The sequence below is a fragment of the Schistocerca gregaria genome, chromosome 8 (genome assembly GCF_023897955.1).
Source record: "Schistocerca gregaria isolate iqSchGreg1 chromosome 8, iqSchGreg1.2, whole genome shotgun sequence".
Classification (NCBI taxonomy): Eukaryota; Metazoa; Arthropoda; class Insecta; order Orthoptera; family Acrididae; genus Schistocerca; species Schistocerca gregaria.
In genome coordinates, this window is record NC_064927.1 from 453160501 (window position 1) to 453182442 (window position 21942).

The 21942-nt window shown below is 40.2% G+C and overlaps 1 protein-coding gene across 3 annotated transcripts in view; it reads right to left on the minus strand.

Moving 5' to 3' along the window:
- The window catches only part of LOC126284212 (protein argonaute-2-like), a 210182-nt gene that overhangs the window by 25305 nt on the left and 162935 nt on the right, over positions 1 to 21942 (minus strand). For all 3 annotated transcript variants that reach the window (XM_049982981.1, XM_049982980.1, XM_049982979.1), the window contains exons 17-18: positions 10130 to 10289; positions 5431 to 5521 (exon numbers count right to left, since the gene is read on the minus strand). In XM_049982981.1, coding sequence (XP_049838938.1) covers positions 5431 to 5521; positions 10130 to 10289 — 251 coding nt within the window. The remainder of the gene's footprint in view (positions 1 to 5430; positions 5522 to 10129; positions 10290 to 21942) is intronic.

Consider the following 21942-nt stretch of genomic DNA (forward strand, 5'->3'; position numbering starts at 1 on the left):
ACTATTGATGCCACCTCCCTTTTGCAAAGCCCAACGGGTTCCAAAGCAACAACTTTGTTCCTAGTCACCATAACCAACTATATCCTCACCCACAATGAGCAGTCCCTCTCTAAATATACTGAGGGTATCACTGAAGCCTTCACTGACCATAATTATCCTCCCAACCTTGTACAAAAACAAATCTGTCATGCCTTATCTTCCCAGTCTCCCATAACCTCCCGAAGTCCCACAGTCCGGCCACAGATGAGCATTCCTCTCTTAACTCAGTATCATCCAGGTCTGGAGCAACTGAATTACATTCTCTGCCAGGGTTCTGCTTACCTCTCATCCTGCCCTGAAATGAGTAATGTCCTGCTCTCTATTCTTCCCACTCCGCCCACAGTTACAGTCCCCTGTCTACCAAACATACACTTGCCCATTCTTACGGAACCCCTGCTCCCAATCCCTTACCTCATGGCTCATATCCCTGTAATAGACCTAAATGCAAAACCTGTCCCATACATCCCACCACCAGCACCACCACCACCACCACCACCACCACCACCACCACCACCTACTCCAGTCCGGTCACAAACATCACCTATCCCATCAAAGGCAGGGCTACCTGTGAAAGCAGTCACGTTGCCTACAAGCTAAGCTGCAAGCACTGTGCTGCATTCTATGTAGGCATGACAACCAACAAGCTGTCTGTCCACATGAATGGCCACCAACAAACTGTGGCCAAGAAACAAGTGGACCATCCTGTTGCTGAACACATTGCCAAACATGACACCCTTCATTTCAATGACTGCTTCACAGCCTGTGCCATATGGATCCTTCCCACCAACACCAGCTTTTCTGAATTGTGCAGATGGGAACTTACCCTGCAATACATCCTACGTTCCCGTAACTCTCCTGGCCTCAACCTTTGTTAGGCGCTGTCCTCAGCCATCCAGCCCCTTTCCTGCTCCCATTCCAGCACTACACAATTGTCATTCCAACATCACACCCAGTCTTTTTTATTTATTTAATTAATTTATTTCTCTCTATCTCTCTCCTTTTCTGCTACTCCTCCTCCTCCCCCCCCCCCCCTTTCCCACTCTCCCCTGCCCGCTGCCCAACCTGCAGCACTTCACCGTCCCCTATACCAACCATACTATCCCTCCCCTTCCCCGCCCCAGCCTCCTCCTTTCCCCCAACCAGTCACCACTCCCATCATGTGTGTGTGCACACACATGTGTGTGTCTATTGTCGACAAAGACCATTGGCTGAAAGATTTAGGTGTGAAAATCTTTTTGTTGTGCTCATCTGCGACTCAGCATCTCTGCTATATGGCGAGCAGCAACTTTCCTTCTAATAAAATGATAAGGGCTTGTTTATAACATTTAGTCTCATTTGCTTGTAAGTCCTCTTTTCATATATGCAACCGATTGATGATCATTTTGGCAGGATTTTAATTTTATTGTACCCAGTACAGCTGTAACAAATTAAAAGTAGACCTATGAACTTCCAATCATTATAGGACTAATAACAGTAAGACTCCGTAACAGTGTATTCAAGTAGAAGATGCAATTCTTGTTTGTAAATACACACCTAGTTATAAGTTAACAAGTGTAGAAACGTAGGTCGTCTGCTGAGGCGAGTGAGCGAACTCAGGTCTACCTCCGTGACGTACGTGCCGCGGCCCGTCTTTCTCGTAAGCCTCGGCCTGGCCTGAGAATGAATCAGTTGGTTTGAAACTAGTTAACAACAGATGCCTTGCAACTGAGAGATTTGCTAATAAAAGCTTCATGAAATATTTAAAAAGGTTGCAGGTCCTGTATCACCAAAATGTTGAAACTGGAGAGAGGGGGGGGGGGGTGGGGGGGGGGTGGGGGGTGGACCTAATGATGACGATGATGATGGAATGTTAAACAATAATTTTTCTTCTTCCTTCATAGTAGGTACAAATGTAAATCTGTGTGTGTTACTGACATGTTGAGGCACAGGCACATCTTGCTGCTGATGTAACATCTCGTCTAAAGTGCCAAACATGCAACCTGAGCACAGCCAGTCCAAGGTCACCTGTCCTCAGTTATCTGGAATTTTCTGTTTGTAGTCATCTCAATAATTACATGATACAGCTGAAGAACTGGAGCAGTGAATTGTGCAGCCTCGTCAACATTTACGAAATGATCTGGGCGTTTCGGAGAAAGAAAAAAAGTCGTGCTAACCAGGACAATATTTCATACTATATTCCGTACTAAAGTCCATACCAGCTGGCAAGCATAATTCACAATTATCTTTCAAGTGTCTAGTTTGTGTTTCCTTTTTTTGTTTCGATGAATGTTATTGCATATGTGTGTCTGCTTTTGCAACCGATTGCACCTTTACACTTGTGGTGCCAACTCTCTGCTCGCCACTCCGAGTGTCCACTTGTGTCATTCGGACCTTATACCAGTCTCCTGTTCCACTGTCAACCCACTGTCCGTCAGACCCAACGTACGTGACATAGGAGTGGACACGTCACTTCGAGCTTTTGAGCAGTTCGTCTGCACCATTAAATCCCAGTAAATAATTAAACCCTGTACCATATTGAGGCTCTTGTGGGGTGTTACAGAGACTGAGGCTGGTAGGAGCAGCTGTAAAATTAAGACAGAACCTCTTTGTAGTTAGTTAAGGAAGAGATTTCTCCAAATACATTTTCAATATTATTTACAGAGAACACAGCTTAGTAGTTCAAAAGGCCCTCCATCAGTCTGTGGGCAAGCTGGGAGCTCAGAGAATTAAGCTTGATTTTACTTTCGTACCACAGTGCAGAGGAGGAAGCAAAGTTCTTGGGGGTAATAACAATTTATGTTAAAATATTGATGTCTATTTGAGGGGCAGGTGGAGCCTCATGGTTACCAGAGAGCAACTCTGGTCTTTTCACTGTGTAAGATATCTGCCACAGTGGAACCTACACTGGTCAAGGGCTCTCCCCACAGGTGTTAGCCACTCAGAGCAATGACCACTGCCAGGAGTCGCAGTGCTCTCTAAGACAGTGTCACCTACCCTTCAGAAAGGAATGGGAGCTATGAAAAAGAGATGCTAGCTCCCTGGTGAGCTGTGGCCCAAGAACTCAAGTTCACATAAGTTAATGTACCTAAAACAATTGGTAGTTATCTAACTGGTATTATCATCATAGATTACTTTGATACCTAAAATGTACTCCACAGAAGAGCTCCTGAGAAGTTTGGAAGGTAGGAGACGAGGTACTGGCAGAACTGAAGTTGTGAGGTCGGGTCGTGAGTCATGCTTGGGTAGCTCAGTTTGGTAGAGCACTTACCTGCGAAAGGCAAAGGTCCCGAGTTCGAGTCTCGGTCCAGCAGACAGTTTTAATCTGTCGAGAAGTTTCCGTTAGAGGCTGATTTTGGGAGATTTCCCACATTCATATGGCTATATACTGGCCCTAGACTGCTTCCTTCCAACTGACCGAAAGAATGTACAGTTCAAATACATCTTTTTCAGTTTTAACTATCCCATTCAACATTAAAAAATGAAAGCAAGGAAATAGTCCAGTATATCCATTAACATAATCAGATGTGAAGTTTCATAGTGACCATGGTTGTAAATGACATTAAAGGTGAATAGGACTTGTTTCAAGTTTTATTCTTATTCCTTCACTTAAGAGCATTAATGGCACATGTTTCTTTGTTGTTTTCCTTGATGTCCAACAGGATGTTCTTAGCCATTTTGCCTTTTTTCCTATTTCATACTTATATTTTTCAACTAGACACTACGAGAACGTGAAAAATTTTATTGTGATTATTTTCTAGCTTTTTTTTTTGTTACTCTTTGTGTTATCCCCTGGCTTTAGTCATATATGAGGGTAATTTCACAGATTGTTGCATGAAAATGGTGACATTAATAACCAGAACACAAATTGGTATACAAAAATAAATGGCATTAATAATGGAACATTTAACAAATACAATTATTAGTTAACAGTTGAATTACTGTAGAAAAATATTGCACTACTTTAATCAACATCTTAAATGGAAATGAAATAAAGAATATGTTGTTTGAAACACACACTGTTGTCCAATGCTGCTGCTGCAGCAAAAGGCGAGAAATGTCATCCAGGGGTTTTCTACAGTGAAACTTCGTTTGTCCTTAAAGGTGGTTTTACTGAGTATAAAAGACCACTCTACATCACAAAAATCATTCGTGCATGAAAGAAAATACACATCCTTTCTTTGTTAAGTTCCTCAATTGGCACATTTCTCTAGTCTGGTGTTTTGGAATTTCACAAATTGTTTTATAGCCTGCAGATCCACATGTTTTGAAGAACAGTGCATGTAATACTGTATTCACTAGGGACAAAGACTGTAACAAATGAGTTGTTCCTAGATTGATTTTCGTTTACGAATTCTGGTAGCATTGAAAAGTAACTGCACTGTAATGCACCACTGAAATGTTTAACATAGTAACATATGGCCTTCAAGCACAAACCCCAATATGTTAAAACAGACAGAAGGTCATGCTAATTTTGGAGCCAATTCTCTGAAAATTTAAACTCTAGCTGCTGCTTTTAAGATTACGATTACTATTTTGCTTAGACAATTAAGTTTCAGTCCAGTTTCTTGCAATTTCTCAATAGTTTGGTTCACAGTAAGCAACAGCTTTATAATTCTTTCAAAATAATGCCGCACTGATAAAGATCTGACTTCCTGAACTTCCGCTGTAATCAAATGACAGTCACCTAAAATTTTACCATTACCAGTAACAATGGTTGTCCTAGGACGTCTCTGATGTCATGCAATATCTATGCTGTCTCAGCTTCGAAAAACTTTTTGTTGCAAAACAACTTGTGAGACTTCAAAGTTATTTATTCTGTATACCGCCTGTACTGTCTCTAATTTCACCCAAACAAACTTGCAGCGAAGTGTACAAATATTCATCAAGTAGCCATGCATAGAATCTCTCCCTCACTCGTCCAGGGAGCCACTGAGCTAACACAAGATGGGATCGAGGTTAGTTGTGGCCACACCACCTGCTGTTTCCTAATCCTTGCCTCAGCACAACACCTTACCTATTTGTCTATTCCTCATCTTATCTATTCCTATTCCTCCTACTCTGTCAAGATAATGGTACTACACACACTGGAATTGTGGTCTGGACACTCCCACTCTGTCCTATTAGATTTGTAATGTTCATGTTATTAGACACTCACCTACAGCATGGAAAAGAATGATAACATTTATATTAAATTCAACTTTGCAGTGTCACCCCTTTCAGTTTTAATGCTCTTAATCAGTACCTTTACTAATTCCAGTCTGATGGTTGATAAATGATTGCATTTTCTACACTTTTTAACATAAAGACAGGAACAACCACTCAAGAGAATAAAATTCACATTATTTTAAAGATTCATTTACAGCACTGTACCATCCTTTTTGTAGAATAGTACTGTATGAGGAAAGTACTCACTGCTGCCACTGACGGAATATTTCGCTGGTCTGGCGATGGATGCGTTACATCTGCCCCTATGATCATTACTGGTCTTTTGAGACATGGAGGTCTGAAAAATGAAAATAATTAGTGCATTTTTTAAAAATTTATGAAGATATAATATTGGTGATGTAAATATGAACAAGAAGAAAGTAATGTGGGGGATGCAACATGAATTTCCCCAAAAACTGCAGATATAAAGTAAGGGAAATTTATGAGAAAAATACTTAGCATTTCTACTGTACAATACATCACACCTTGCCTCAAGTAAGCAGAGATCCAAAAATTAAACCTAATAGAATGAGAAGCTCACATATTGCATGCTCACATTAAATCATCTTATTAGAACTTCCTACTGTAGTGTAATCTAGTATTCTTCAGAATAACATGTTCCACATTTATCCTCCTAGGCTGACGAAAAGATGTTTGTGAATTGAAAATGTAATTCAGGTAGCTGTTGAAAGTAGACCACCCCACTGAATGTGCCCTCATTTTTAAGTGCAAATGGATGAAAAATGTTGGCAATCCTGGCATGTTGGCAAGGAGCAACGACAAATGTTTATCTCCACCTGTTGTGGGGGCCCACTTATGCTTTGGATTATGGCTTTGCAGTGCCCTGGAGGTCGTGGTGGTGGTGGTGTAAAGGAAAACCTGGGAAAGGTCATCAGTAAAAGTGTTGATGGAGTTCTGTGTTGGAGCACATATGTCTACCAGCTTAATTTCCTGCAACATTTAACACAATGAATGAGATGCTCTGTTAATCTGTGAGCACTTTACCATGGCAGAGAAATATACATGTCACTAAAAGTAAAATATATGGGACAAGTTAACTGTTAATACCTGTTTCATATTTTCAATACACAGAGTGAACATAAAATAATCTGCTCCATTAAGTTTCGGGAATGCAGCCGCATGAATTCTGCAAACTTAATGGAGCAGTCTTTGCGCCGCGAAAACTTGAAGATTCACATAAAATAATCTCATTTTAGATTAGATCAGATTAATTATTTATCTGATAGACCCATAAAAGAGGAAATCCTCCTGGGTGTGGAACATTTCAGATAAACGCTCAAAAATGTAATTAGAAAAACTTGAGTTTCATTAATTTTAATGATCCTCAGTCAATAAACAGTAAAATTATGTACATGAATTAAATTTAAACTTCTAATATTTACAGGTTTAATACTTACATCAGCTTTCATTAAATCCTTCATTCATACATTTGCTAATTTCTTGGCTATTACTACCAAGTATTGTCAAAAATTAAAGTATAATAAATTTTCATTAGAATTGTCTACTGCACTTGTTGAAAAACTCATGGATGGAATAGGAGCTGGCCACCAAAAATTATTTTAAATTATGTTTAAATTGTGCCTTGTCTGGAACTAAACTCTTAATGGTTGCTGGTAACTTATTGAAAATATGCGTTGCTGAATACTAGACTCCTTTCTGGGCAAGGATAAGTGATTTTAAATATTTATGTATATTGTTCTTATGCCTAGTATTGATACTGTGTACTATGCAGTTAGTTGGAAAAAGAGATGTATTATTTACAACAAACTTCATTAAGGAATAAATATACTGAGAAGCTGCGGTTAATATGCCCAATTCTTTGAATAGGTTTCGACATGATGTTCTTTGATTCACACTACTCATTACTCTTATTATACGCTTCTGTACTCTAAAATGTTTGTTTGTGCAGTTACCCCAAAATATGATACCATATGACATAATGAAGTGAAAATAAGCAAAATATGCCAGTTTTTTATATTTATATCTTCTTTGTCTGACATTATTCACATTGCAAACACAGACTTGTTTAGGCGCTTTAGCAGTTCGTTAGTATGTTGCTCCCAACTGAATTTATTATCAAGTTGTAATCCCAAGAATTTTACACTCTCAACTTCTATTTCCATGTCATCATATTTTACACACACACCAGATGGAAATCTCTTGGAAGTTCTGAACTGCATATAGTGGGTCTTTTCAAAGTTTAACGACAGTGAGTTGGCTATGGACCACTTATTAATATCAGTAAAAATTTGATTAGCTGCCCTTTCTAAATTTATATTTGGTTTACTATTTATTGCAATGTTTTTATCATTTGCAAATAAGACAAACTTGGCATCTGGTAATGTAACAGATGACAGGTCATTAATATACACAAGAAACAGTAGTGGATCTTGTAATGGAACCTTGGGGAACACCACATGTAATTTCTTCCCAGTCAGATGACGTCCGATTGCCTACTGCTGAAGTGTTACGTAATGACACCCTTTGTTTTCTATTAGTAAGATGTGACTGAAACCACTTTGCAGCATTACCAGTGACGCCATAATATTTTAATTTACTTAAAAGAACGCTGTGATTCACACAGTCAAACACCTTTGACAGGTCACAGAATATGCCAGTTGACTCTAATTTGTTGTCCAAAGAATTGAGGTTATTTTTGCTGTAAAAGTAAATAACTTTCTCAATATCAGAACCCTTAAGAAACCTAAACAGTGACTTTGACAGTATGTTATTTTCACTAAGGTGCTTAAGGAGATGCTTGAACATAACCTTTGCAAAGATTTTTGAAAAAGCTGCCAAAAGTGAGATCAGTCAGTAATTTGACGGCGTTTCTTTGTCCCCTTTCTTGTGGAGAGGTATAACTTCAGCATATTTAATCCAGTCCGGGAATGTTCCTGTGACAAGTGATTGATTGCACAAATAACTTAAGATATGACAGCTCACATGAACACTCTTATTAACCTTGTTGGTATGTTATCATAACCACTAGAATGCTTTGATTTCAACGACTTTATAATGGATTCTATTTCTTTGGGTGAAGTAAGTGTCAATTCCATTTTACTGAGATTGCTTGTGTGCACTGGTCTCAGGTATTCCACTGCATTATTTACTGAACCTGACAACCCCACGCTATCAGTAACAGACACAAAATACTTGTTTAAATGGTTTAATGATGTAAATAAAATAGAAAGAAACTTCCCCAAGGGAAAAATATATTAAAAACAAAGATTCCAAGACTTACCAAGCGGGAAAGCACTGGTAGACAGGCACAATAAATAAAACACACACACAGAATTTCTAGCTTTCGCAGCCAACGGTTGCTTCTTCAGGAAAGAGGGACAGAGAGGGAAAGACGAAAGGATGTGGGTTTTAAGGGAGAGGGTAAGGAGTGATTCCAATCCCGGGAGCGGAAAGACTTACCTTAGGGGGAAAAAAGGACCGTCTTCTCATAATGCAGGTGTTTAGATTTCTGGATAACCTCCTTCAATATTTTGTAGTAATTTTTGTAATGAGCTATAATGCTAGAAACAAAGGTGTCCCTACGTATCAGATAGAGTTTCCTTTTTGTCTCTCACGGTATCTTTATCCCTTGTGTGATCCGTGGTTTCTTATTAGACTTCTGCTTAATTTGAGTTACTTTGAGGGGAAAACAATTTTCAAATGAGGTGCTAACTGTATTAATGAATGTTTTGTATTTTCCATTTGTCTTTTGGATGCTGTAAACATACATCCAATTAATTTCTTTGAGCAATCTCCTAAATTTCTCAGTTTTTGACTGTTTTATTGGCCTTCTGTACTCAGTTCTGATTGATGTATTACACTGGCAATTTTCAAAATTTAATGTTAGGTGTTGCATGTCATGATCAGATAGCCCACTTTTGGTTTTTGTAGTATAGCTTAGTTGCCTAGAATTGTCTATAGATATATTATCAATGGCAGTTTTAGAACATTTGTATACCCTAGTTGGTAAATTTACAGTAGAAATTAAATTGAATGACAACGTAACTGATTTCAGTAACTGTTCACGGACAGTGTTTTTTAGGACATCTATATTAAAATCACCAGCAACCACTAGTTCTTTGTTTTTTAATTTTAGATAAGATAATAAACCTTCAAGACCGTTTATAAGCAGGTTGAAATTTCCTGAAGGTGCTCTGTATATGGCTACTATTATAAAGGACCTATTATGAAATTCTATCTCTGTTGCACTTGCTTTTAAGTGCTGCACTAAGCAAAATTTATTAATGTCAATATTCTTAAATTTAAAACTGTTTTTAACAAATGTGGCAACTCCTCATTTCTCCATCTTTTGTCTACAGAATTAGGAGGCTAACTTAAATGCTCTAAGGTTTAACATATATATACCAGTGATCACACGATGTTCAGAGAGGAAGATTATATCAACTGGGTTCGATGACTAATTCATCAATGCACATAAGTAGTTCATTAATTTTACTTCTAAGCCCTCAAATATTTTTATGCACTAAAGATAGTTGGCATCTCACATTTACCGAGATGAAATTGGGTGGAAATAAAATTTCTGCCGATTGCTGCAAATTTTTAACCAACACCTGTGTTCGCTGATCCTATGTGCCAGGATTATGCTGTTTGATTTCTTTATCAAACTGAAGGTTTGTTTCAATCTTTACTTCTCTCAGAAGTTGACTTCTTTCTGTCCTACCTACCCTAAAAAAAATGCTGCTCCAACACCTATGACCACTGGTATATTACCACTAATGGCAGTGCCTCCCCCTCCCCCCCCCCCCCCTCCCCTTACATTTCCTGCTATTAGCCCAGCCAGTTTACCCCTCCCTTTCCGGTTGAGGTGTAGGCCATGTCTAGTATAATCCTACCTACTGAGAGAATCAAATTTTACAGTACCAACCTGACAGGAGGTGACAATTTGTGATTCACACCATTTAGTTTAGAATTTATCTTCAGTAAGATGTTTGACACTGTAGCCCGATCTTGGCGTGAAACTGTCCTCCTTTTGAGGCACTGCGTAAGGACCCCGACTTTCAGTTCAGCAAACTGTTTCACCTGAGCTGGAAAAGAAAGTATATTGTTAATTACATAGTCCTGTAATCTCAATAAAATGTAATAGCTAAGTACAATACTACAGTAAAACATCTATTTTGGAAGAAACAACATTTTGTCTATGGAGTGCGTGATTATTCTTTTGTACATTTTGTTTGTTTGTTTATAGACCCAAAATCACATGTTTATGACACAGTCATAACTGGTTTCGGCCATACAATGACCATCTTGCGTTGTCAATGTGTGAACCTGTGTTCAGTGTATGCCGCCTTTAGAATCTGAAGATGGTCATTGTATGGCTGGAACTGGTTATGACTGTCATAAACATGTAATTGTGTCTATAAATAAAAAAACAAATTTTACAAAACATCTATTTCCTGAACACTGATCGACTAGAGCATCACCAGTTAAACCAAAGGCATTCAAGATGAAAAATTCAATTTTTGCGCGCCTCATGAAAAAAGGTGCGTGTGCTCCATGCTGGTCATTTCAGCTGTTCCTCTCTTCCTGCCAATAGTCACTGTTGCTATTTTGCGTTCACTCCTGAATCTTCAGATGCTGTTGTTACGAATGGCACACCAGTGGCATAATCATGTGCTACTGTTGTGCTATTCGCAACTATGTCAACTAAATGTAAACATGCTGTTCTTAAGGTTTTGACAGCATCTGAAGAAAGACACTAGTGGATGAAGTTTAGTTCGAGAATACAGAGTTTTAAATGGAACAGTAAATGGCATCAGAAAGAACAGTGAAGCCAATACAAAATTTCAGAGTATATTGGACAGTGGAGAAGCTTGCACAGAAAAACAATGTAAATTGCAGAAAAACAGGATTTAGACTATGCATGTTTTACAGAATTTATGTAGGTACACTGGCAACGGCCAGCAATAAATGACCCTATGATTTGTCAAAGAGTCCCTGAAATGAACAAGAAACAAGAAGGGGCAACACTGATTTTGAAGTGACTACTGCCTGACTTGTTACATATAAATCTAAGCAACCTAAGTTACATATAAATCTAAGGCTTTGTGACTATCAAAAATGACTGTGGACTTATTGTGTAGTAAAGTGTTGCACTACCATGTATATATGATTAACTTGAGGCTAGATAGGAACATTTGTGAAGGATAGAATATGTGATTATTTGTGTAAATTATGTGAATGTGTTATACTATAGAAGAATGACGATGCAGAAGGAGCACCACTGCATCCTGTACACAAATTTGCAGAATGTGTGCAGTGTTCAAGAATACACTCAAACAAAAATGAAAACTTTATCTCCGAGAAAAAAGAAGACATTTTGGAAGCTAGCTGGCTGAACAAGACTTGCTAAACCCGATCATAACATTGAGCAAGTTAAACAGGAAAAATAACTTTGTTCTTTTGTTCTCCAGTAGTGTTCAGATAGTGTTCTCACAGTTCATCAGTTTTTGCTTAGTAAGAGTCCTCTGTAGTGGACAGGACAGTACAATTCTAGTTAGTTAAAGCATTAATATGTGATTTCTAAGAAACCCACTAGTGACTGTAACTGATTTCCATTTAAGTATGGTGTCATGAAGTTAATGATAGCATCGTCTATCATTATGAGTGTAATGTCTCTTACCAGATTTAGCTGAAGAAAATGATGGAATTTTAATTGATATCAATTTTATCAGCCATAATCTGATGGGTACTCATCTGTGTGTAGTACTGTGTCCAATGTGACTGCTGAAAGTTATTTACATAAGGAAATAATTCCAACAATAGAGATGATCAACATTTATACCATTAATGAATGGATAGTATCGTAATGGTGTGGATAGGTTGAAACTATTCTCACATTTGTTATGCCCTAATACAGTATACAAAGAAACGTTGTGACTTTAACAAAACACTGCTCTGATGAAAACTGGCAGTGGTATCTCTCTCTCTCTCTCTCTCTCTCTCTCTTTTTTTTTGTGGGGGGGGGGGGGGGGGGGGAGGGGGTGAGGTAGGCCACAAGAATAGATTATCCGCAGAGAAACACTGTGGGACTCTAGCACATTAAGTGTACAAAACGGGGGTGCATTAAATAATTGTACTACCTAAAAAAACCTGTCTGTGTACTTGTTGTTTAGATGCCTAGCTAGAAATTCACATAAAAGACAAGAATATAAAATTTTTTTAAAGACAACAAATACTATTTTACAATGTTTTAGCCAGAGAAGTTTACTTATACAAATGATTCTTAGATAATTCTCCACTTATCATTAAAGTTTGGGCACTGACAAAACAAGCAATTCTGTTCAAAAGATTATTGCACAGTCAGACCCATAATTTCTAATGAAAGATATTCAATATGAAAGAGATAATAATTACTTTGTGCAGAATGGGTCAGGTAACACTTGTCATCGATAAGAGCTAAAACTGTTGGTCTAGCGAAGCAGTTACTGATTCACAAATGAAAGTAGTATTTAAAATTTTATTGGACACAAGTTTTAGTAGAATGTTAAATCATTATATCTTTTTGTCCCTGTGATCTAATTTTGATGAACTAAAGACCACAATGTGGCGCAAACTATGGTCGCGATATCATCTAGTAGTTTTGGAGAGCAGTGTGCTCAAAGACAGACAAACAATGTTCCTACAGATTTATTATTAGTATGTTGTTATTGTTGTTGTGGTCTTCAGTCCAGAGACTGGTTTGATGCAGCTCTCCATGCTACTCTATCCTGTGCAAGCTTCTTCATCTCCCAGTACCTACTGCAACCTACATCCTTCTGAATCTGCTTACTGTATTCATCTCTTGGTCTCCCTCTACGATTTTTACCCTCCACACTGCCCTCCAATACTAAATTGGTGATCCCTTGATGCCTCAGAACATGTCCTACCAACTGATCCCTTCTTATGGTCAAGTTGTTCCACAAACTTCTCTTCTTCCCCAACCCTATTCAACACTTCCTCATTAATTATGTGATCTACCCATCTAATCTTCAGCATTCTTCTGTAGCACCACATTTTGAAAGCTTCTATTCTCTTCTTGTCCAAACTATTTATCATCCACGTTTCACTTCCATGCATGGCTACACTCCATACAAATACTTTCAGAAATGACTTCCTGACACTTAAATCTATACTCGATGCCAGAATGACGTTGGCTAAGGTGATGAGGAAAGAGGTTTTAGGTAGGGTGGCAGGTGATCGGTGTGAAAGGAAGTGCTCCATTGCAGCGAGGCCCTGGACGTGCGGGATATTTGTGTATAGGGAAGTGGCATCAATGGTTATAAGGATGGTTTCCGGGGGTAAAAGACTGGGTAAGGATTCCAGGGGTTCGAGAATGTGGTTGGTGTCTTTGATGAAGGATGGGAGACTGCATGTAATGGGTTGAAGGTGTTGATCTACGTAGGCAGAGATACGTTCTGTGGGGGCTTGGTAACTAGCTACAATAGGGCGGCCAGGATGTTTGGGTTTGTGAATTATAGGAAGTAGGTAGAAGGTAGGAGTGTGAGTTGTCGGTGCGGTCAGGAGTTTGATGGAGTCAGGTGAAAGGTTTTGTAGGGGGCCTAAGGTTCTGAGGTCTGAGGGTTCCTTGAAGCTCTGCCTGGACATCAGGAATGGGATTACCTTGGCAAACTCTGTATGTAGAGTCACCCATGTGATTTACCAACTGACCTGCCTACACTGTGATGCTTTCTATGTGGGAATGACCAGCAACAAACTGTCCATTCGCATGAATGGACACAGGCAGACAGTGTTTGTTGGTAATGAGGATCACCCTGTGGCTGAACATGCCTTGGTGCACGGCCAGCACATCTTGGCACAGTGTTACACCGTCCGGGTTATCTGGATACTTCCCACCAACACCAACCTATCTGAACTCCGGAGATGGGAACTTGCCCTTCAATATATACTCTCTTCACGTTATCCACCAGGACTCAATCTCCGCTAATTTCAAGTTGCCGCCACTCATACCTCACCTGTCATTCAACATCATCTTCGCCTCTGCACTTCCACCTCGACTGACATCTCTGCCCAAACTCTTTGCCTTTAAATATGTCTTCTTGTGTCTGTATATGTATGGATGTGTGCGTGCGCGCGCGAGTATATACCTATCCTTTTTTCCCCCTAAGGTAAGTCTTTCCGCTCCTGGGATTGAAATGGCTCCTAACCCTCTCCCTTAAAACCCACATCCTTTCATCTTTCCTCCTCCTTCCCTCTTTCCTGACGAAGCAACCGCCGGTTGCGAAAGCTCGTAATTTTGTGTGTTATTTTATTGTGCCTGTCTAACGGCACTTTCTCCGCTTGGTAAGTCTTGGAATCTTTGTTTTTAATATATTTTTCCCATGTGGAAGTTTCTTTCTATTTTATTTATTAGTATATATATATATATATATATATATATATATATATATATATATTTAGTATAGACAATGTAAATCTGAAAAAAAAACAATATAAATTGAAGATGTGTTCATACAGATGATGTATAAAACGTATACTCTATTTTACTTAGGAAGAAAGATTTATCTTGACATTAACATCTGGATCATTAGAATGTGGTCTATTCTTATAACCGAAATTTGCTGAGAGAGAGAGAGAGAGAGAGAGAGAGTTAGTTTTGGACCACTATTACTTTTTCTTTTTAAATTAATGTAACACAGCCATATACTATGAAATGTAAGTTTTTTATACAGTAATGAAAGCTGTGTATTTACCAGGTCATGTTTGTGTACATCTTCCGATTATTATTTGGAAGTGTACCTGCCAGTTCTCGTATTTTACCTCAACCTTCTGTCAGTACAAATTCTATTAAACAGTGACTGGACAATGAAGAAACTACCAGAAAATGCCAACAAAATCCCTAGTTTCTAGGAATGAAATATCAGTACCTGGTTTTAGGCATTCAAATCAACCATCACTGCTATTTTATGTTGAAAACCTGTAACATTTGCCAATCACAGGGAAGTATACAAATTTATGCTGCTTTAAGGTAATAAAAAAAATGCTGGTCACCTTTAGAAACTGAAAGAATTCATGGATGGCAACGCACACTTTAATAGAATTTTGTAAAACTGTTTATTCCTTGTGTCAAAAAGTGACAGCTTGCAACTGGGAAGTCTGGAAATACTTCCTTTTTATTGATAATGCCCCATGTCTCATTAGAACATAAAACGCAAATTTTAAATTTCAAACAGTGGAAAAACTTGGATGAAATTATGACAGTATTATGAAAAGGATAAGTGCTGCTCACCACTGAGTGGATAAGGTGAATTGCAGATAGGCACAACACACGGATAGCTAAACATGTGAGGACTGTGATGACCAAGAGGCTGAAGCATGGTGTGCACAGGCAGGTCACATGAATTGTACAGTAGTCTTTACTTGAATAACTGAATGCTCAAAATAGTTTTAGAAAGAATTAATTAAATTAACCCAAGATCGCCAACCAGAGTGCTAGCACATTATGATAGTTATAAAGAGGGAGGGGGGAGGCTTTATGTAATCTAAGTAACAAAAATTACAAAATAGATGTTACAAAGTAACACTGCATTATTTGAAAGAGTAATTAAAATAAAACTACCCTGATCAAAATTTCTTACACACTCTGAGCAAGTGTATATGTACAAAATTGACATCCTGACACAGCAAGCCTGCTTCAAATACTTTCCTTATATTCTGCGAAAATGCATCAGACATAATTCACGTCATAATGAAGAGGTACTAATAAAAAACAAAATGCATCAACCAATCATGCATGAAGATTCTAACCAGGATGAGTGCAACAAACACAAAGGTGAATTGAGGAGGCATGCTTGCAACTCAGTAATGAATTATCGTCTCATAGTTTCAATTGATTTGGCAAGATATTTCTAGTTGAGTACACAATATGAAATTTAGTAAATTATTTACAAGCCAGTGGTTAAGGTTATAGAGAATTAAAGGAAAAAAACAGCACCCACTCTACAACAAGGTGATTAGTCTGAGACTATCCTTTCCATCCGCCATTTGAGGGTGCAAAAGGCTGGGGGTAATTCTCCTAAGCAGAGGCTCGACCAAAGAGCTCAGCACAGTGCTTAGCAATCACATTTGCATCGGTAGGTAACATGCCATTTATGTTAACACCGGGAACACCTGTTGCGGTCTGGTACCCATGAAGTAGTTTGATCTTTGCCCAGGCTAGGGCAGGTGACGTACGGCACCCAATGGTCGAGACATCTCTCTTCCAACATTCCTGCTTCCACCGTTTGATAAGTTGGTGAACGTGGGCCCGGAGCCGTTTGAAGGCTATCGGGTGCTCCAGGGAAGGGTGCCACTTATAGAGCTGTAGAGCTCGCCAATACTCCTTAATTGCTTCAGCGACTTCTGGTGAACACCAACAGACTGTCTTATGCAGGCTGCCACAGAAACGATTGTTGTAGTCACCTGCTCAACCATCACATCGATGTTATCGTGTGAGGGAGATTCAACGGTGACAGCAGTGGTGAAGGCTACCCAGTCTGCCTTGTTTAAACCCCACCTGGGTAGGCGTCCGCAGGTACGGCACTGGAGGAGTGACAGAAAGATGGGGAAGTGGTCACTTCAACACAGGTCGCCATGTGCTCTCTAGTGAATAGATGGGAGAAGTCCTAGGCTGCAAATTGATAAATCAATGGCCGAGTAACTACCATGAGCCACAATGAAATGTGTAGTGGCCCTACTATTTAAGAGGCAGAGGTCGAACTGAGACAATGAAGTTTCGACATCTCTGCCTCGGCCAGTAAGCACGGTACCACCCCACTAGGAGTTATTGGCGTTAAAATCTCCCAAAAATAGGAAAGGTTTAGGGAGTTGGTCAATCAGTGCAGCTAATACTTTCAGGGGTACTGCACCATGTGGAGGAAGATATAAACTGCAGACAGTTATTTCCTGCATCATCATTCTGACACTGCAGACAGTTATTTCCTGCATCATCATTCTGACAGCCACAGCTTCAAAAGGGGTTTGAAGGGCGCACAGTGTCACTACAGACCAAGTTTAGGACATAAATGCAAACTCCACCTGACACACTGTTATAGTCGCTACGGTCCTTGTAACATCCCCTATAGCCACGGAGGGCAGGGGTCTGCATTGCCGGGAACCAGGTCTCCTGGAGGGCAATGCAGATAGCAGGTGTAAAGCTTAACAGTTGCCGTAGCTGAGACAAGCGGTGGAAAAAAACTGCCTCAATTCCACTGGAGGATGACATCATCATGAGTCTGGGAAGGGGCATGGAACATTGAATGAGACCGTTTACACCTCAGGGTCACCTGCAGCCACAGACTTATTGCCTGAGCAGTCTATATCCATTGTGTCTGAGGGTCTGGCAAAATCTAGGTCCTCAGCCAACGCCAGAATCTCCAACCCATCCTCACCGCTGAGGTTGTAGGTAGCGGTGGTGTGGGTGCGACCGCAATTTCCTTGGTCTTGGCAGTCTCTTCTGGATTTCTCTCGCTCCTCCTTGGGTTTCCCTGGTTGGGAGGACTTCACTGGCCCAGTCTATGGGTGAGAGGATGAGTGGGAAGTCCTACGACCAGCTGCTTTTGGGCTCTTCAGCCACTGGTGGGTGTCATCTTTCCCCACTAGCAAAAACCTGGGAAGGGAGCGATCCAAGGGACCCCTTCCTAGTGAGAGAAGTCAAAGAAGACTAGAAGACTTACACTTCTCCAGCTTAGCAGTGGGGTCGGACGTCCCCAATGGTGGTGGTGGTGGTGGTGGTGGTTGTTGCTGCTGAAGTAGGTGGTGTGGGAGCAACAGGGAGAGAAATGCCGCCAATCATGAAGCGGACAGGTGTAGTCTTCCGGCTCAGAGGTGACTGGGGTTGGCGGAGCTGATGGTGCCAGAACTGTCGTAGCAGCGGTGTAAGATGATGTCATACATGCAGGATGCAGACGTTCAAATTTTCTCTAAGCCTCAGTGTAGGTCAGTCGGTCCAGGGTTTTGTACTCCATGATTTTCCTTTCTTTCTGTAGAATCCTGCAGCCTGGTAAGCATGGCGAATGGTACTCTCTGCAGATGACACAGATGGTAGGTGGGGCACATGGAGCATTGGGATGTGATGGGCACCCACAATCTTGACATGTGACGCTGGAAGTACAGCGAGAAGACATATGGCTGAACTTTCAACACTTAAAGCACTGCATCGGGGGAGGGCTTTAGGGTTTTACATCACACGGGTAGACCATCACCTTGACCTTCTCTGGCAATGTATCGCCCTCGAAGGCCAAGATGATGGCACTGGTGGCAACCTGATTATCCCTCGGACCCCGGTGGACACACTGGAGGAAATGTACACCACACAGCTCATCGTCAGACTGCAAAAGAAGGCCCCTGTGAAATATGATACACTAGACCATATTTAAGCTCTTATGCAGCGTGATGGTTACAGAAACAACCCCCAGGGTGTCACAAGCAAGTAACGTCAGTGACTTGTCAGAGGATGCTGTTTTGATCAAGACTGACCCAGATCTTATTTTGGACAATCCCTCCACCTCCCCAAACTTGTCCTCTAAATGCTCAACAAAAAACTGAGGCTTCATCGTCATTAAAGATTCCCCATCAGTTCTTGAACATACAAGGAACTGTGGTGAATAAGATCTGCAGCCATCTTTAGCTTGACATTCCTCCCATGGTATGGCCAGGGAGAGGAACAATTTGGGGTTGTAATTCTGTGCGATGAATTGAGCTCATGAACACTTAAGAGACTGCTGGTGTTTCACCACCAGCGAGAGATGGTGGACTATGCTTCATTGTGTGTCAACCGCCCTGATGCCACCCACTCCAACCAGGGGCCCTCCCTACGGGCAGGATGGCCACTGCTGGGTGTCCCGATACCCCAGGGGGGTGGACATTTACCCCTTGGCGTACCTGGGGAGTTAACAGTGCAGTCATCAGCAAAGCGATCCCTGTGTGGTCAGGGGGCTACAACTAACAGGGTACAAGGCGGCCCCACCACAACAGACTGGCTACCGTTCTGGATATCAAGTGCAAAGAAGTCCATGGTCATTGTTGATGCAGAAAGCAACACGGCATAGTGAATGGTGGAAAACGTACCCAGGAAGGTATCCTCGCCCAAGAAATGGAGAATGAGCGGGGCTGAAATGTGACAACGAGAAAGTGGGCTAAAGATCTCTAAGCATGATGGACTCAATGCACCATGTAAGGTGCCCTTCCCCAATTGGCTCACTCTTTGGGAAAATTTTGAAGAATGGAGGTAAACCCTACAGGGGACCATCACAAAGGCCGAAACATGTGAAACTCCTTTTAGTTGCCTCTTATGACAGGCAGGAATACCTCGGGCCTATTCTTACACCTGGACCTGCAAGGGAGACATGCTGTGTGGGGTTTTGTACAGCATTTAATAAAACTAGGCCACTTCTCAGTTTCCTGAACCTACACCATTTTGGGAGGTATGTATAGAGAAAGTTTAGGCAATAATGTTTGAATGAACTTAGCCATAATAAATAAATAAATAAACAAAGTTTGTGTCCTATGTATGGTGGACTTTTAGATTCTGTGTATGAACCTTGAGTAGTTTGAGCAATTTAGGGAAATCACCAAAAACCTAAATCAGAATGGCTGGATGCAGGTTTGAAGTGTTGTCCTCCCAAATGTGAGTCATGTACCTCAAATTGCTTCAGTTTACAAATCTTATTGTCTTTAACTGTCCTTTTTATGTTTTTATTAGTGTCTACATTTGTTTTATATTAATGTAAACAAATGCACACGACAGTTAACGCATATGAAAATGTGTCCTTTCAACTGCTATTTATCGATCTCCGTGTAGAAGACTGAATGGCTAACTACGATGTGTCACAAATATCAGATGTTATATTTGAAACATACCCTTTGTGTCCAGGACGGAATATTGGATTTAACATCCAATCAACATCAAGGTCATTAGATATGAAGCATAATCTTGGACTGTGTCAAGGATGGGGAAGAAATCGGCTGTGCCCTTTCAAAGGAACCATCCTGACATACCTGGAGTGATTTAAGGAAATCACGGAAAACCTAAATTTGCATAGCCAGACAAAGGTTTGAATCGTCGTCCTCCCAAAGGCAAGTCCAGTGTGCTAACCACTGCACCACCTTGCTCAGCACCTTGTGTGTTCATTTTACAACTTTGATGAGCAGAGCTCACATGTATCGACGCTCCATCAGTACTTTTTATTAGTACAGTTAACATGTTCGTATTTTAGAGCTGCTTTATTTATTTGATCGGAGCTTTAATTTACATATGGTGACTTATCTATAGTTACTATAAATAACTGGTGAGTGAGGTTACATTTAATATCTTCCCAGTGACAGCAGTCGCTCCATAACGTTATGTGATTTTAAAACTAGCTGTCTATTATTGTTTGCAATAGGATGTACTACTGTTATGTTGCACTAATCCTGGTTGGAGTCTAAAAGTAGGCTGTTGCACTTTGTTCTGTATTGGTACCTCTTTGTTATGATGCTAAATGTGTGACATTTTCCTAGAGTGTAAGAAAACTATCTGTGTCACAGTCTTCCACTGTCTCTATGTTCACTTTCTACATGTACACGTATCAACAGTGTATTAGAATTTTTGCTTCAGATTGCTTTAATTCAATTAGTGTTTCTAAAAATTCAGTGTCATTTTTTTAAATCTATTTTTGTAACTCTCATTACTTACTAGCTGAATACCTGACATTCCCAAGTACATACTTCTTTCAAATTCTGTAAGTCAATCTCCACCCTTACCCGTTCTCTGTCCATCTCTTCTGCCCCCTCCCCCATCTGCCTATCTCCTCCTGCCCCTCTCTCTCTGTGCTATAAAATGATATAATTTTGTAGGTACATTCAGTGGCATATGTGGATAGCACCTGACATTTCTTGTGAACAGAGTTCATAGTAAAGAAGTAATAAATTCAAATCTCATACACACTGCAGCATCTTAGTGCTTGTCATGTCGTATCCTGAGATTTATGTGGAACAACGCTATATAATTTTGCATGTACGTTCAGTGGTATATGTGAACACTGTCTGCAACATGTGTCTTGAATTCAGGTAGTCTTAAAGAAGTAATAATGATGTGAAAATGAACAGCCAAAATGTAGTACACAATACAAGTTTTCCCTTTATCATTACGTGAGGGAGTGCCAGTGAGAAAAAGTTATATAAAGATATGAATTTGTTTCAAGACAGCAAGTGTTCTCGTTACCAAATACTGGATGAATAAAATCTGAGTATTTGTGTGTCATGGGTAACAACTCTTTTTCACTCCCACTCTTATCCCTCCCTTTGATAGGTAGGTGGTTCTTATCCCCACAGCAATTCTTTTCAGACAGTAAGTGACGTGTGCACCAAGTTTGGAGAAATCGGTACTGTGGTTTTGGAGGAGATGTGGAAAACACACACACACACACACGTATACAACCTGACCACTATATTATTGCTCTTGGCATCCTGTGGCCATTGTTGGAAACACTGGGTATGTTGCATTAAACAAGTACAGTGGTGACTGAGGAAAGCTCCTCACACTGAATAACTTCAGGAAAGTTCTGCATATAATACCAAGTGGTTCAATATGTCCTTGTGAAATATCACAATAAAAACTCATGATAAGCTGACCATGGCTCGGTCACTCCCAAGTGCAATAATATTGTGGTCGACTAATGCATGCATTCATTGCATACATAAGGACTTTTCCACAATACAATT